Here is an 18,382-nt window from a genome sequence, read left to right as displayed (position 1 = left end):
TTCTTGCTGCTAACTTTTGGTGTTTCCTAAACGTTCTCTTAGGAAATCTGAATAGTTAAGACAACCAGGCAGCTAGCTAGCCACCTAGCAATCCCTCTTCATTCTCGTCGCGTTTGTCTACGTTCTCCTGCTGTTCGCGGGATTCCAGAAGCTCTTTAGTCGATCGTAGGCGCCAGTCAACGAGAACGATCGTGCACGCGAGCAACTTCAAGTAAGAAGACCGGACAAGGAGGAGGAGGATGATGGTGTTTCTCCGTAAATGAAGAAGAGGAACATTTTACTTTTCTTTCTTTTTATTTCTTCCTCTTCATCTTCATCTTCATCTTCCTTCTATTCTCTTCCCCTTCTCATCTTATTCGGTTTTTTTGTTGTTGTTGTTGTCCCTTGTTCTCTTTCTTCGTCGTTCTGGAGTCAGCAGCAGCGTAATGCCTGGACGCTGGCTATGCGACGCTGCTGTTGGCCGAGGTAATGCGGCCGAGGGCAACCTTCGGCCGTTCTCAGACAGGGCCGAGGATTGAAGGAAAAAGAAGAGGGAGCCGCCGGGAGAGTTGGAACGGGTTCTCTCCTCCGGGCCGGGTACGCAGTCCAGTCGAAGACTCACGATGATAGTGAACGCCCGATGAAGAATCTTCCCCCCGTCCAACTGAACGAACAGACAGTCCGCGACTGCCCTGTCGAACTCGAGCGCCCCAGGTCAGTGCACGTTCCTCATTCTCTCTATCTTTCTTCTCTTTCTCTTATATAATTGATTTTTCTATGACATAACCCACCCGTCGATCTTGGGACCACCAATTTTTTTTTTAAAATTCCAATATTTTTTTTTTACTCCCATCAAACAAAGTACTTTTTTCCATCTCAATTTTATTCTATCATTCGATCGATTCGCTGTTTGAATTTTCATAAAAATTAGCAATTTTATTCGAAAATATATGAAATAATGTATGTTTTAGCGATTGAAATCGAATTGGCGGGAGTTGCGAACAATCTTCCGGCTTTTCAATACGCGAAAGTGATCTCTCAAGCTCATTTCGTAACTATCTAATGTGTACCGTGTTTTCTATTAAAGGTAACACAAATTACCTGCGACATCATCTATCCTCTAGATAAGATTAATATGTTAACGTTATATACATGTATCCTAGCTTCTTCTTCTTCTTCTTCTTCTTCTTCTTTCTTTTACCGATCGACACGCATTTCTTCTTCTTCTTCTTCTTCTTCTTCTTCTTCTTCTTTTGAATATATTAGTTATTCGTAGCATAGCGTTGGCGACGTGTTTACCGTGTAATTATAGACGTCCGCGGCCACGGTGCCGCCCGGCACGAAGTCCTGTCAAGGGAAAACTTTCATTTTCTATCGAACGATCGACTAGCTAAGTCATTTGCAAATTAACGTTGTATTTGTTTCATCTATGCACGCTCCAGAGAACACTTGCTATACATCTAAACATGTTCCTTATTCCCGTACGTATATACACATTTTATATCTCATACATGTAATCGTTCATACAAGAACGATTAATAACACTTTACGATCTATATTGTATAGAATGCGATAAAGAGCTCGTCGATTCGATTCGTTCGATGTATCTTTATGTATGATTCGCACCGTAATTAATTCATTCGTCTGTTTGTGTAATTGTACATAATAATTATTGTACGTTAGATTAAAATGGAACGAACCGTTCATAGTACATTATCATATTATTATTATTATTATAACGTTTAGTTTCTTTTTATTATCACTTTGTCATTATCACTTTGTCAAACCAATTGTTTTTCTTTTTATTTTTATTTTTCTATCGCTTGTTTTAGATAGATTCGATTTATACGTGATATTATATAGAAATGATTTTAACTGCACTTTTTATTTCTTTCTATTTTATTTTTTTCTTTTTTCTTTTTTAGCTGACGATAAGTTTGTAAAGAATGTTAATTCGTATATTTTTAATAAATCGTTTTATCGAGTAAAAGTGAAATATTCGTTTGACGATATTTTCACAAATTCTTTATCGAGTTCATTGATTTAGAAATTTATAGATCGACTTAATCACGCTTGTTTTCTTTTCTTATTCGATATAATCGATGATTATTCGTTCAACGAAAGAAAATTTAACGAACTTAGATAAAAATAAATGTTATCGAGTAAAAGTCGTCAAATATTTGTTGTACCCAAAGTTCACACAAATTAGTTATCGAGTTTATTGATTTAGAAAAATTTGTAGATCGATGAGTTACACTTTGTTTGTTTGTTTGTTTCTTTCCCTTTTTTTAATTCGATAATCGACGATTTATCAATTTACGAAAATGTCTTCGATCGTTAATAAATCAACAAATTTGTCTTTATCCTTTTTTTTTTTAATGGGATTCCATTGGTAAAGCCATCGTTTTCTTAGAAATTGGGTTGAGAAGTGCAAAGGCCGTCCTCGAGGAATTATTCAATAACGGACGAACGCGATAGAAGAAGTGTCTGCCCTCCGGCGTAACTGTAAAACTGTAAAAGATTCGTAAAATGAAATAACCGTATATATTTACAGGCTTAAATAAACTCGTTGAAAGATTTGATATTAATTTTGAAAAAGGTGATAAACGTAAGTAATCTCTTTTACGAATATAATGGTGTTCTCTAGCAAAGTTTAACGCGTAAACAACGAGTCCCGTTGCTTTTTAAACGAGTGACGGTTCCCCTTTTAAAAAGAAAAGACAAATTATCAAAAAAAAAAAAAAAAAAGAAAAGTCGAGCACGATTATTTCGTTTACTCGTCATTCGCACGTTTACGATTAAATTATTATCATCGAAAAGATTCTAAATACGTCAGTTCGCGTACAGGTGAATCGAGTTAAACGCGTGTCACTTAGCACGTACGTAAATTTGTTTTTTGCACGTTGAAACGATCTTTTTTAAGAAAAAAAAAAAAAAAAGAGAAGAATGATTAAATTATTAACATTCCGTAGGTTTCTTTTTGTTTTTATAAAAACGATGCATGTTTCAAAGATAATTATTTCAAATGATATTATAATTAACGTTATAATTAGAATAACGTTTTTGTAATCGTAATTTTTGTGAATGATAGATAAAAGATTTTATAAGAGTCGAGGTATTGGTTACCCTCGTAGCAGTTAACGCGTTAACGGATTTATCCTTACAAAGGCAAAGATTTCTTTTCACTTCGAGTGAAAAGAAGGGAAAAAGTAGTTGCCGAACGAGTCCTCCTCTTCTAAAAGGGTTCATTGACCCCGAAACAAGATTTTCCAAATTGAAAAAGTTAATCTATTTGTAGAAAGAAAAAAAATCTTATCTTCTTTTCTTAAACTCCGGGATTCCCCCGGAGTTGGAACGATATAAACCCCAATAAAGATCGCTATGGTGGTTGGTATGGTGGTATATCCCAAAGAAAATCTTCTCTCTCTCTCTCTCTCTCTCTTCTCGAGAGAGAACCAGTTTCATTCTTTTGCGAATGGGAATGGTACTTAAAGGGTTTCGCGACAACTTTAAGGTTTTACCTTATGGTAGAAACGGTAAAAAGGAAAAATACTAATGCGGTTTATAAATATAAATCCGAGAAAATGCACAGTAATTAGCGGGAACGTGTTTTTACCAAGAATAACCATAAATGGTGACCAACGGCTAGGATATTTAAGTTCCTTGCTCGTCCTCCCAAGATTTTCTAGATTCTACTCGCGAGTTTCTTCTTCTTCTTCTTTTTTTTTTTTTAATCCACGATCATCACGTGCTATAGTTTCTTATTCATTTATTTATTTAATCAATACCATACCATATAATAAAATAAAATACAATATAATATAATATAAATAAACATTAATAAATAACACCGTGAGATAGTTCGTAATTATTATTATTATTATTATTGAATGAAAATTGGACACCCTGTATATATCTACATTCACTCGCGCGCATACGTGATGGAAATGATGAAAACAAGTCAATTGAGGTACGGAAAATACGTTTGCTCGAAGATACGCAACTTCGTCGGATAATATTCTTCTAACTCTTACGAGCTTGAAAGTAGAAACGAACGGACCGTTAGAGACTAAACGTGTGTCTGCACACAATTTGGTATATTCTACTGACTTGCTTGCTTGCTTGCTTGATTCTTTGCTTGCTTCTTTGCTCTAACGCAAGCTGAATTTTTCTGGCTATTCCTCTTATTTGTATAAGATGCCAATAGAGTGAATGTATATGAAGTAAAGTAACTTGGAAATAAAATAACGCATATAAGAAACACATAGATAACCCATTAAAACCGGTAAGAAATGTGTGTGTGTGTGTGCGTGTGTGTGTGTGTGTTACTTTTCTCCCTTTTCTGTTAAGTTTACATGATTTGTTAGCTCACTTAAAAGTATATTTTTGTTTGACCAATCATCGGGTCTTCCCCATCATCCTGCGTCAATTGCTATTGGATAATTAATCATTCGTTTGTCCAACCAATTTTCTTTTATGCAATTTTTAAAATAACATACGAATTCGTCGTACCAACGAACCAACGAACGAAATACGATCAAGAATTATTATTATTTAGTTTGTTTTTTCTTCCCTTCCACTTGTTCTTCTTCTTCTTTTTCTTTTTCTTCTTGTAACTATCTCTTCTTCCTTCCTTCCTCTTCTTCTCATTCCTTTGATTTATATCGACCTTAACTTTTAAATCTTCCGTGACCGTGTATAGTAAGCCATTACGTAAATCAAATATTTTTCTTATCTTTTTTTCATTTTTATTTCAATAGAGACGATCGTTCGTATACATATTTTTTATTTTTTTTTATATTATTCTTCTTTTTTCAAAGAGACCGATCCTTCCACTGATCATTTTTGTTCGTTTTATATCCCTTACGGTTCGTACAGAAAAAATTGAAATGAAAACAATCGAACAAGTGATTAATTAAATTGTTAATAATTTATTTGTGTATTTTTTGTTTTGTTTTTTTTTTTCGTTTCATTCTACAGGGTATTTTATATCAATTGTAAATAAGCATTTGGTTCTGTTGTCGAGTTAAACGCACCACGATCGAAAGTTTCGTAAGACTTACTAGCTACTTTTTCTTCTTTTTCATCGACTTACTCTCACTCTAACTATTACTCGTATATCCCTCTCTCTCTCTCTCTCTCTCTCTCTCTCTTGCTCTCTCTGTTTATTTCTTTCTATTTTTCTCGAGTTTACTACGATCAAGAGAGATCTACTACTATATCGCGAAGAGAGATCTAATCGTAGAAAGCAAACGTTTGTAATATGCGAGCCCAAACTATTTGTATTTTTTAGTTTCTTCTTTAACCATTTACCTGACATGTACGCGTCAGAAACGAGAAACTGTTGGTTACCAAAATTAATTTATCCAATCGTAACACGTAAATATATATATATATATATTTTAAATATATTAAAGTAATAAATATTTTAAGTAATAAAATAAATATTAAAATTTACGTTTGAGATAAACAATCGATGAAAAATGGGAAATTTTAAGATTTTTTATCTAAAAAAACAAACAAAATCGACTATGATTTTCATTTTAATTATTTGTATTTTCCTTTGCAAAAAAACACATAAGGATAAAGAATAAAAACATTTCAATCTGATACTTTTTTTCTTTTTGTTTCTACGGAAGATAATTTTATTAAATAAATTATGGTTAAATTATGGTAAAGAGAAAAAAAGAGAGAATGTATAGGTTTTTAATGGGAAATATTAACAAACGTGAAATAGCATTACTTCTAACCGATTTAAATCTTATTCATTCTAAGTATATATATATGTATATAATATTATATTAATGGCAACACGATTCGTAACGATACAATTTCGTTCGGGAAAATATGAGATATGTGTTGCATAATGTTTACGTATGTTTCTTCTTCTTCTTCTTCTTCTTCTATTTTTTTTTTCCTTGACTTTTTGTTCACCAATGTCACATGTCGATTTCATTTCAAACGTAATAACACATCTGGAATGTTGGGAGAAAAATAAAAAACAACAAAAAAAAACAAAAAGAAAAGAAGAAGAAGAATAAAATTTTTATAAAACCATTCACAACTCATGAAAATTCGAATGAGATGTTAAATGTGTATTGGATGATTAGATACCATTATATCAATAATACTATTCGAAATAATAGGAAACAGAACGAGATTTATCTATAATAAATTAAAAGCAATGCACACACACACACATATAAGAGAATACGAAGAAAAGTTCAATTATTCGAAATTATAGGGAGGAAAAAAGAAATAATCGAGATGTAAAACAAAGGAAAAAAGGTATACAAAAGAAAAAGAAAAAAATAAAATAATATAAACAATATAAAATAAATAATAAAAAAAAATATATAAAAGAGAGTAAAAATAAAACAAGGCTGGTGGGGAGACGAATAAAAATGAATGTATTAGAAATTAAAAAGAAAAAAAAGGAAAAAAAAAAGCAAATTTATTTATTATAAACAAATAAATGCAAGAATACGAAGAATAGTTCATTAATTCGCGACATGGTATATCCCTTTGCTATTTCACGTAGACAGGTATCTCCATAGCTATCCCTAATACCTTCCCGTGAATCTTTTTTGTATTTGATTCACGCTTCTAGCTTTATATATCGCGAGTCAATATTTTACGGGTCACGTGTATCTTCTAAGCGTTCAATTCCTCTTGAACTTTCATCGCACGTAGATACACAAATAGCGATTTTCTTCTTTCGTTTTTCCTTTGGTAATCATCGTCCATAGTAAACGGAGCACGTTGAGGTTACGGTTTCAATGAACGCGTCTTCTAATGAAAATTACATTTATTCTATACGTACAAACGCGCGAATCTGATTTCCCATGCGAGGAGACAAAAATTTCAGATATTTTTTCTCGATCAACATTCGAGAGAAAATATCTAATCATTTATTATTCTTTATCATACGATTTTATTATTATTAGAATTTTGCATGTAAATTGTTTTCAAAGTGATGCACTCTTTTTCTTTTTTTCTACATTCATTCTCATATTATTTTTAATCTAATAATTTACTTTTCATTTTCGAATAGTCTTTTTTATTTTTTTAATATTTAAAAATCGTGTTGCATAAATTTATGATATAATCAATTTCTAATATATTATTATTATTATTATTATTATTATATAATTAATAATAAAATATCATTTAATTATTATCATTACAAACAACTATCTTGTCTTGAAAATAATAAAATTCTTATTATTATTATTATTATCGTTCTTTCTTCAATCTATTGGAAAAACATTTTCATGACAGTGCAACGGTGCACGTGCGATATCTTGATTTTCTTTAACAATCTATTCAATAGGAACGTATGACGTAATATAGTTAGATCTTACGATCACTAGGATATCATTCTTAAAGAGATTAACTTTTTCGATCGATCATCTAATTTTACGAGGTAACAACGTGGGGGGGGGGAAGAAACAAACAAACAAATTACAATTATCCAGGGAAAAGAAAATGATTTTTTCGGTTTTTTTTTCTTTTAATAAGGAAAATCCTGCTAGATGTAACAATGATCAATGTGTTAATGTGGCTTTTCTTGATCGTTCAATCTTCAATCGAACGGTTCAGATGTGTCGAGGACGCAGTTAGGTAATCCATCGTGTTAATATCGATAATAATCTTTCTTTCTTTTTCTCCCTCTCTCCTTTTTTTTTTTCCTTCTAATCTTCTGTATATCTTCTCATACATAAATACACACATATAAATTCAAACTATTCTAAGCAGGATTTTGCATGCGTAACATCGACCAGCGACACACAAAGTTTTCAATATAATATTTCACGTTTAACGTAACATTTGATCTCTGATTTTTTGTCCCCCATCTCACATTTTCTTTTACATCAATCTGTAACAACGTAATATTTGAAGTATAAAAATTAAACTTATTTTATTAAACATAACTTTCGAGGAATTTTGTAAAAGTAAGTGACAAACGAGCACAAAAAATAATCCTTTTCATTGAAAATAGATGAAAAAAGTATATTTTAAATCACACGTATATTTATTTTAAAATATTCTAAAGAAATTATTTAGACACACATTTACGATTAATAGAGATAACTTTTACTTTTTGCTTTTCCTATTCCTTAACAATATATTCATCTTAATAGTTTTATAATAACGATAAAACAATGAGCACAAAACTCGTAGCTTTGAAATTAGAATTTTTATAGGACACTGTTCACTTTTATAATAACATTAAATAAGAGATTTTTTATACGCAATATTTTACACCCTTCTAGTTGGCCGATTGATTAACGAAGTGATCGAACGATTTCCCGTTGCTCATCAACAACAATAATTAAAAACAACAAGAGTAATAGAGTAGCATCAACATCATCAACAATGGCAACAACTAAAATAACAAAGAATGTTAGCGGGAAAACGAAGATGATACCACCGGACGGGGGGTGGGGTTGGGTTGTATTAACCTCAGCCCTTATCGTAAATTTCCTCATCCCCGGAACCGTCAAATCCTTCGGCGTTCTCTTCGTCGAATTCCTTCACGTTTTCAAAGCATCGCCAACGGCAGCATCGTGGATGCCGGCTCTCTGCTATTTTCTCTACAATTCTTTGGGTAAGAAGATTGATTTTGTTATTATTATATGTAATATTATATCATGGTTATATGCTAACCGCAACATCGGATATATTTGCATTGATTCAAATTATCTCAATGAAATGAACACACCTTTGGAATAGAATTTATACAATATGCTTGTGTGTGTGTGTGTGTTAATGTGTTTATTTGTTATCTAATAAAATTTGTCGATAGGTCCCTTGTCGAGTATTCTATCAAGCAAGTATTCTTACAAAACCGTGACATTAATCGGTGGCACCTTTGCTGCTACTGGAATGATGCTCAGTTATTTTGCTAATTCAGTTTCTTACCTCTACGTCAGGTGAGTAAAATAAAAACAATGATAATTAGTATATTTTTAGAATGTAGAACACACCTTTCCGTACGTGTTATATACGAAATAATATATTATTATGATTTATTCTGGTGTTTTTCTAGTTATGGTCTAATGGTCGGAATCGGTGCTGGTTTATCATTTCCACCAACGATTTATATCGTCACTGCGTACTTCCAGAGACTACGTGGTTTCGCAAACGGCCTTTGCATTTCCGGGAGTGCAATCGGGACTATAGTATTACCTCCGCTTCTTCAATATCTTCTTGACTGTTTTGGATATAGGTAAGTTGTGAAAGGATAAAAAGGGAAAGAGGATTAGAGTTAGAAAGTCGAACGATGCACTCTTAGAAGATGATCAGAAATAGCATCCGATGTAATTGCCCAGTTGCTTGCTAGCTTACCGTTCACATAAATGCGAATATAATTGCCAGTTAGTCGTTTAGCATTTATTATTTCTAAGACATCTTAAGTGGTATAAGTGATGTCATTAAATAAGCGAATGAAGCCACGTTTCATGTTCTATATTCGAGGCAAATGTTGTGCAAAAAAGTATGTGCGTGCGCACTTTTATTTTATATTTTTTATATATTTATATATTTATATATTTTATATTATTTTTCATTTTTATTGATTATAAAAAGAAATGTAACCTTAACGAATAATTATTTTTCGTTATATTCCAGAGGCGCGGTGCTTATCATGGGTGCTCTAACATTGAACACACTCGTCTGTGCATTACTTTATCATCCAGTTGAACAACACATGATTGCAGTTCCCATTGAAGAAGGAATCGATAACGAAGCTTTAAGTTTGGACGAACCGATCGAAACGGCAAAATTGGATTACATTGTTCAAGACGAGAAATCCGAGAAGTTAGATAATACGACTAAACAGGTGCAAAATTTAACAGAATTGTTGAATTATTCAACCTCGACTATGTCGAGTAAGGAAGAAGGATCTGAAAAATTGACCAAATCGGATGAGGAAGAAGAGAAACAGGATCAATGGATCGTCAAGGATCAAATAATGGATATTGGCAACGAGGAAGACGACAAGGTGCAAAAGAATGTTCAACAAAAATCCGAAGAAAAGGAAAAAGAAGAGGAGGAGGAGTACGTTAAGGAGACTACGAGTAGGAATGATGGAAAGGTCGTTGATAAAAAACAACTCATCGCGAACGAACCGTTCAATTCCCGTCAAATCAATACAATGTCGGATAACGGTTCTAACGTATTAGGATTATCGATAAAGATGCATTTCCAGGAAGACAACGAGTCCGTGAAAGTGGATAAACCCGTGCAAGTAGAAATGTCGACGTTTAAGTCATCCAAATTGGAGATATCGTCGGTTAAGGAAAAGAGTAAAGAAAAAGTTTATTTGTCATTCGATTTCAGCATGTTAAGGGATCCCATATACCTGGTCATTTTAATTTCAAACTCAACGTCGGCGATCAGCAACACAAACTTTATGATACATTTGCCGTCTTACGCTAACTCTCAAGGATTCGATCAAAATTCATCGGCCCTTTTGTTGTCCGTTGTTTCGGCTCTCGATCTGATCGGTAGAATCAGTGGTGCTTCTTTGTCGGACATAGACTTCGTACCGAAATATTATTATTTCGTTGGTGGTCTTGGTACCAGTGGGATTGCACTGGCGTTGCTACCAATGGCCGACAGTTATGGGATGCTTTCCTTCTTCTGTGCACTATTTGGCCTCTCTTCCGGCATGTACATTGGCATCACGACCGTTATCCTGGCTGACATGCTTGGTACCGAGAAACTCAGTTCCTCATATGGAATCTCGCTGTTCGTTAACGGTGTCCTACAACTAATCGGACCACCTATTTGCGGTGTCGTCTACGAACACGTTGGATCTTACAAACCAATTTTTTTGGCATTCGGTATAATACTTATACTGGGCACAGCTCTATGGGCTTTAGTTCCTTTGATAAAAAGGAACAGTAAAAAGAAACTCGAAAAGGTATAACGATTATATAATAGGAAGTGTTTTATTATTATTCGAACTGATAGACACCTCACGAATGATAAGTTTACTCATGATTTCATGTTTTCTTTACTCGTTCGTGAAATTTTGGTGATTACTTCATTCCAAGGAAAGTATACAATATATGTTCGTAGTTAAAATAAAACTACGAATGGTAATTAAAAAAAAAAAAATACAATTAAAAAACAACAACAAAAACAACGACAAATGCAGGGACTACGTAAGCGTATAATTAATATTACAATTTACTTATATAAATAACTCACTAATGTCTCTTGAGCATGTCACTCTCGACATTTGTTAGAGATGTCTATGCTTGTAATCAGTATTTAGCGAATTAGAATTCACCCGAAGAAATATCGTTTTTATTTTCGTTAATTATTGATACGAAAAAGAAAACGATTTCGATCGCGCAACGTGCGATTTCATTTTTAAATTATCGTTATGATAGTCATTCATTGATCATTTCAAGTAGTGAACTGCCAACACGGAAAACACATCAAAACAATATAATTCTTCTAAGACCAATGTTAGTGTGTATGCGTTTCCAAATATACAAGAATTTTATCAGGCGGATCGTCGATGTATTATTGTCTGTCGTTCGTAATTATGTGTGAGAGATTTTTTTTATTTTTTTTTTATTTATTTTTTTAATCTTTTTAATCTTTACGAAAGATGCGTCGAGCTCGATCTCTCGCTCTGTATTTTGAGATTAGTAGTATAGTATATTCATAGTATCTTTACTCTAATTAATTAGTCACGTATATATATATATATTTTTTTTGGTTCATTTGATCAAACAACCTAAACGAATGTTTCATTAGAAATGATTGTTTTGTTAGTTATAGAATAGGTGGCACAAATTTTCATAGATCATTTTAATTAAATCAAGCTGATAAGACGTTAAATTAAATGAAGAAATCGGTTGCACAACAACGTATTGTTAAAATGAAAAAAGAGAAGAAAATATTTAGAGACGAAAAAAAAGAAAAAATAAATTTTGTTTAACGTTCGACGAGACTTTTATATTTTTTTTTTTTTTTTTACATTAACGATTCACACCGATGCTCCGAATTTTCTGGGTATTCGTACGATATCTAGTCACGCCTGTGCGAATGTACAAAATGCACGCGCGAGCCACCTAAAAATATTTCTTATTACTGTAAAAAAGAAAAAAAAAAAGAAGAAAGAAAGAAAAATCATCGATGAGTGAAAACGCGTGGGAGAGAAAGGTGCGTTTAAAAAATAAAAAAAGAAGAGGTGTAGTAACGTTCGTGGACTCGTTGACACTGTGAGTGCTGAAGCTACAAAGGGGCGTGTTGTCATAAATAGTTTTTCGCAGATGGATTATTCGCTTATCTGGTTAAAAGAGTATCCGAGAAAACATTGTGTGTTTATATATAGCGGTGTGTGACGAAATATGAAAGAGAGAGAGAGAGAGAGAGAAAGAGAGAAAGAGAGAGATTATGCGTTCGAGTAATTTAGTAATTCATTAATTATTTCTTTATTCCCGAAGCGCTTATCTATCTTGCTTTAATTATTATTATTATTAGAAACGCAATTGCCATCTCAATTAATAGAAATAGATTATAATTTTGTCTTTTGTAATAAAATAAACAAAAAGTATGTGTCGAAGAAAGCAAAAAAAAAAAAAGGAAGAAAGAGAGGAGGATAAAAAAAAATAGAATGTTGGTACACGTTCATGAATTTGAAATATGCTGTCTACCTCAAACACTAACTGTTTTCATTTTTAAGCCCACTTACATGACGCAAAAAACCTCAACGTATCATATATATTATGATAGTAATTATAGAACGTTAGTTGACATTTTGAACAGTATTGTCAATGAAAAGTATAACTACTGTAAGTAGAATACCATATTTGGCGCACGTCTGACCATTACCACCTGTTTCTGACTCGTGACTACTCAAATCTCAGTCTGATCATTTTCAGTACTTACTACTGCGAAGCATTCGAACCTTCCGATTTCATTTCTGATCGTCACTTCAAATCAGATTTGTCGTTGAACGGGGATTTATTATTAAATGGAGAGAGGAAAACGTAAATGAAAATGTTCTTTTTGTTCTTTTTGTTTGTTTGAAATGATAAATTGAAAAATTTGTTGCTGAATTACACAGAATCATTACGATAAAGAAGTTTAATGTAATAATATCATTCTAAGAAGCATATAATACTACTACTGTACATTTGATATATTTGTTCTACTAATATTTATGATTTACATTATTACGCTATTTCTAGCAGTATTTTCTTATGGTATAATCTCATTGCCTTCTACAAGCTTACAAATAAATCCTAATTACAAATTTGTTGTATCATCTAGATTATCTATAGATACACATTTTGGTTTGTATATTGTGGAAACTTTCTTTCTATAATATATATATATATATATTAATCCAATTAATAAATACAGTAATACGAAAATAGCAGTAGGACGAATACTTTTAAACATATAATTATGTTTCTCTCTCTGTGTTTTTAAGTCTTTTTTATAATAAAGCATAATTATATTACAAACGTATATACATACGTAGAAATACATACGTGTACGTGTATACGTAATTTAAATAATTATGCTCGTTTAATATCGTCAAGTTGATTTATTTTTTACCAATACATTCCGATTTGTTATTGAACATTTATCGAGGAACATATCGTCGCTTATATTTGCGCGCATAAATTCGAAGATTCTTATCAATTGCATTAAAGAAGATCTTAAGTGTTAACTTACGTGATATCAACGATTAGAAATGATTTGCTTCTGCGTTTTCTTTTTCTTTTTCTTTTTTTTTTTTTCTTTTCAAAATTTTCCATACGATATTTTTCTAAGATCATGATTGATTACGAAGCTGTCGTGTCTCTGCGACCCGTGAAAGATACGATTGATCGAATACCCTTTACCGATGTCTGTAATCAATTGATTTAAGAAGTATACACATTCGATTAGAATTAATTGTAGAAAAATGAATTTGTCTGTCCGGGTTTTTTCCTCACCTTTTTCTTCGAACCGTTGAGGAAGTCTTTGTACATCTCGGAACGAAGATATCTCGAATAACTATCGCTTTTCATTAAATGATAAACGTGTGCCTAAGAGGAAAAAATATTCGATTTTTTTTCTCTATCATTCTTTTTTTTTCTAATAATTAAATATAATTTTCGTATAATAAAAAATATTAGATCGTCCGAAAAGTTTCGGGCTATAATTTACAAACGTATATTTCAATGAAATATTTTTATTTATTATTAAAATCTAAAATAAAAATAATTAAATATATTTAGTATCTTTTTTTCTTTTATTAAATTAATTTTTAAATGTAATTAAAAAAAAAAAATTGATTTTTATTTATTTATTGAATTAACTTTTCGGCCAATCCAATATTATGTAGAAATAAATTGTAAAAATAATACCGCAGCTATGTCGAAGCACCAACGATCAGGTTTCTCAAGATTTCTTTTTGTTATTTCGAAGGACCTAGAATCGACGTTAATTGGACAGCTTGCATCTGGGCCCAAAAATTCGTTCCAAATGTCTCCAGCCTTAACGTTAACATCTTTCTGCGGGAAAGTTTTCAATTCCTGTACGGTTTCCCAAAATCTGCACAGAGCAGAAAAATCTCGTCTGCTTGATACGCATTCGTTTTCGTAACGAAACACAATAAAACATACACGCCCGCACGCAAACGCACATTCTCACGTGCATAAAACATAAAACATGTGACGTGTAACATTGAAAAATATTCTAAATGAACGACGAACACGAGAGATTTGTATATTTAAATTCTTACTTGAGATTTTCACTGCTGAACTCTTTTTCCAAAAATCGTATAAATTGTTCTCTACCAATCGGATCCTGTAACAATTCCTGAAGACCAAACGCCCATCTTTTAACTCTTCTCGTAGACACTTCTTTCCTATTTAAAAAACAAAAAAAAAGAAAAAAATAAGCTCTTAAAAATTTGTGTTATTATATTTAATAATTATTTATAAAATAATTATATCCAAAATATTTACGCTATTTTTTCTTGTTCCCACATTTCCGAACTATCCGATACCCACGGATTAGTAAATTCAGGTTGAGTAAAAAATGGATCATACTCGGCATACTGTTCGAAATATCCGATAAGACTGAAATTTCCACGTATTGTTGATAAATTAATAATATTAGAAAAATTGTAAATCGAACTCGTAGTCAAGGAAATCAATCAATCGGTGTGTGTGTGACACGTATATCGAACTTACGCTTCCGCAACTTTGGATACTTTGATGTTTCTCCTGTCCAATCTATCTTTCAACATGTCAATCTCCTTCTGCACAGATTCTATCGAAGCTGCTAAATAGGATTCCGAATGAGGAGAAACCCTTTCACCAGCGATCCCAATTTTCAAATGTCTGTTCGATCTGAAGGTTGGTTTTTGACTGCGGCATTCTTTCTTGATATCGAGTTCTGTTGTATTTACACAACCAGGCTGTAATCACAGTATCGTTATGATTGTTAATTGATTTATAAAATAATATTAATAAATATTCTTTACAAATTATTTTCATTTCTTATTGTTTATTCCTGAAAACATATTAAATCTGCAAAATATTTGCTTGTTCTTTCAATTATTTACCATCGGCCGATGTACATCCCAGAATGCCCTTTCCTGACTATCCAACACTTTCCTTTCCAATTTATCCCTCTTTTTATCGACTTTACTTTGTGCTTCAGCTTGCATAAAAATGAACTCCCACTTTCGAGAAAATATTTTCTGCAACCTAGCTAAATTCTCGGCTTCGTAATCAGCTAATTCAAGACGAGTCTTATTCTGCATCGTTCTTTTGCATAAATAAACGGCTACGGATTGAGAAAGAAAGAGAGAGAGAGAGAGAAGGGAAAAAGAGAAAAATATGTGGAATATTATTTAATTTACTCTTTTTTAATCAAATTTAAATAAAACAATAAACGAATATATAAATAATATATTTCTTTTACCGTAATCAGTATTTTCTGGTTCCCAAGAATTAGATGGCCAAAAATAAGGCGTTTGAAATCTATAGAACGTGTTATCATTTTTAACGGTAAGACAATGATCGTCAATGGGGAAAAAATAACCATGAGATGCCATGAGATGTGCCACGTGAAGAGATTCTATATTTAAAAATGATGAGATAACAATTAACAAATCATTTTTCTATGATTTGCATATATATTTATATTATATACTGCAATATATATAAATTTATAAACCTTGATCATCGATATCCATAGTTTTCATCATCCAAGATATCAAATCGGAACCTAAAAATTATCGTCAAAGTCAAAACCATGGCTAACTAAATCTGTGAATCTTTTTTTCAATACGTTAGAGTTCGAATTTACCTGTAAAAACGGATGGAGTTTTCGTCATGAAACTTTTAACTGTTTTTACAGGAACACCTGTAGCTTCGTTTAACATTTTTTCCACCAAAGATTCCATCTAAAATGATACACGAGAAAAAAACAAAATTTCAATTCTTTTAACGTGAACTTTAAACGAATTTAGATTCTTGAAAAAAAATCGATTGGTTAAAATGAGACAAAAAAGATATTGCGTATGCGATACCTTTTTATAGACGAGATAATTTGGTGTATCTTCAGCGCAACAGGCAGTGACACGATGCGTGGGTGTATTCTGTTTTTCAACATTCTCCTCGGTACGATTATTATCTTCCCTTTCTCCAGTTTGATCCGAAGATTCTCTCGTATCATTATTTTCAATTGGTTTTCGGCGGGAGGCCGACTTTTCGGAGCTCATAGTTACCATATTATACGCGTTAAGATTATAACACCATTTCACAATCTATTACATTGAAAACTTTTAAATATACCGATACCGATTTTAACAAATTTTAATAAAAATTAATTTCATAAAAATAATAACAATTTTAACAAATACCGATCAGATTATTTCCAAATATTTGATTTAATAAAATCTAATTTCATAGTAACAAGAATAATAATAAAATAATGAAAAATATTTACGTTAATTTTATTTCTAAGGATTTTGTTATTATCGATACTAACGATTCGTGATGTAAAACACCAGAGTAGTGTTCTCGTAGTTTCACCGCGCGCGCATTGCGGTCGTCTAAAGGTTTTTCTCGGATAAAGAAAAGTAGGCTCAACTTTTCTTCTCTTCTTCTATTTTTATTTTTCCTTTTTACTCGACGTTAACCGTAGTTCGATAAAACGATATGATCGATCTTCTAATAAGACGCATTTGAAAACTTCGCATCATCGTTATTCTCGTAATCCTTGATTTAAACGATCTCTTTTTCTCCACCATTCTCTCGGACTTATGATTTTCTTCTTTTTCAGTAGAGCGATAACAAGATCCTGTTGATTCTAGGTCACCACATAGGAAATAATTAACGTAATCTTTTTCGTTGTTACGTAGAACGGAATTAGATACACGCAAATGTAGATACACGAGCAAGTTATATACAAGCAGCACGAACAAAAATTAAAATTAAATAATTATTATAACACGAACTCTTGATATCTATATATATATATATATTTCTCAAAGTACACTGGATGATCCAGTGTAAAAAAAAAAACGTTAAACAACAACGTGCGAACGCGTATGCGTTAAAGGGGTGAATAACACGAGGGATGCACTAAATAAATAACTGTATTTCGCCGAGAGACTAATCAATTAACCAACTAATGCATTTGACCGAAAGACGAGAGAAAAGAAAGAAAAAAAATATTGTATATAAAAGAAGTACGGCATAGTAGTCGATTGTACGAACGTCAAAATCGAACTCCTGAGTTGTCTGCTGGTTGATCACGAACACGATGTGCTGCGCGTTCACTTTGCGACTGCGTGTTTTCCCTACGAACAACGACGACGAAGCAAAACTGCTGCTGCTAACACTGTGTAAATGTGTAGAGTAGGAAACGGAGGAAACAGGGGATCCCAAGTGGCACGGATATCGGCCCTTTACACGCTCCTCAACCTACTACCACCTATTATCGATCACTTTTACAAAACCAAATCATCTTTGAAATCCTTCGACCTATTTCTGTCTTATGATTTTTCAAATTACTTTCTATGTTTATTTCTTTCTCTCTCTCTCTCTTTCTTTCTTTCTTTCATATCTTCGTTTATTTATCAAATTCTATTAATACGTTGTATGCGGAATACACGCTAATACGTTTTTCACATATTTTTTGTAAGACACATTTTTAAATACTTGGCTAATATTCAAGATAAATATTTGTAGTGGTATCATAACAATATCAAATATTATTATCTTATAACTTAAAATATTATATATAAACAAAATATACAAAGAATTCTTTGAAATCCTATTCGAATGCAGTTAACTCAAAAATAGTCCCGCATACAATGTATTATGTTGTATTATATTTTTATTTTATTTTCTTTTTCGTGTTA

The 18,382-nt window shown here is 32.1% G+C and overlaps 2 protein-coding genes across 4 annotated transcripts; one reads left to right on the top strand and one right to left on the bottom strand.

The window, feature by feature from the left end:
* Positions 1-584: 584 nt before the first annotated feature.
* LOC122520010 (monocarboxylate transporter 9-like) lies at positions 585-11,106 on the top strand. The gene is made up of 5 exons (XM_043639884.1): positions 585-693; positions 8,256-8,590; positions 8,789-8,915; positions 9,032-9,211; positions 9,613-11,106. The coding sequence occupies exons 2-5, from the start codon at positions 8,359-8,361 to the stop codon at positions 10,913-10,915; spliced, it is 1,842 nt and encodes a 613-aa protein (XP_043495819.1). The 5' UTR covers positions 585-693; positions 8,256-8,358; the 3' UTR covers positions 10,916-11,106.
* Positions 11,107-13,543: 2,437 nt separating this feature from the next.
* LOC122520008 (regulator of G-protein signaling 7) lies at positions 13,544-17,842 on the bottom strand. Of its 3 annotated transcripts, XM_043639882.1 has the most exons (13): positions 17,736-17,842; positions 17,005-17,325; positions 16,544-16,780; positions 16,321-16,417; positions 16,189-16,239; positions 15,934-16,089; positions 15,572-15,795; positions 15,198-15,424; positions 14,970-15,083; positions 14,744-14,869; positions 14,367-14,553; positions 13,953-14,045; positions 13,544-13,865 (listed from the first exon to the last, which is right to left on the bottom strand). In XM_043639882.1, exons 3-13 carry the CDS (start codon positions 16,742-16,744, stop codon positions 13,800-13,802), a joined length of 1,542 nt encoding a protein of 513 aa, XP_043495817.1. In that variant the 5' UTR covers positions 16,745-16,780; positions 17,005-17,325; positions 17,736-17,842; the 3' UTR covers positions 13,544-13,799. The 3 variants fall into 3 exon arrangements, with proteins under 3 accessions (XP_043495817.1, XP_043495816.1, XP_043495818.1); XM_043639881.1 differs by lacking the exon at positions 17,736-17,842 and having other exon boundaries at positions 17,005-17,729; XM_043639883.1 differs by lacking the exons at positions 13,544-13,865; positions 13,953-14,045; positions 17,736-17,842 and having other exon boundaries at positions 14,411-14,513; positions 17,005-17,729.
* Positions 17,843-18,382: the final 540 nt, after the last annotated feature.

The sequence above is a fragment of the Polistes fuscatus genome, unplaced genomic scaffold (genome assembly GCF_010416935.1).
Source record: "Polistes fuscatus isolate 324 unplaced genomic scaffold, CU_Pfus_HIC Scaffold3, whole genome shotgun sequence".
Taxonomy (NCBI): domain Eukaryota; kingdom Metazoa; phylum Arthropoda; class Insecta; order Hymenoptera; family Vespidae; genus Polistes; species Polistes fuscatus.
This window is presented reverse-complemented; position numbering and strand designations above follow the sequence as displayed.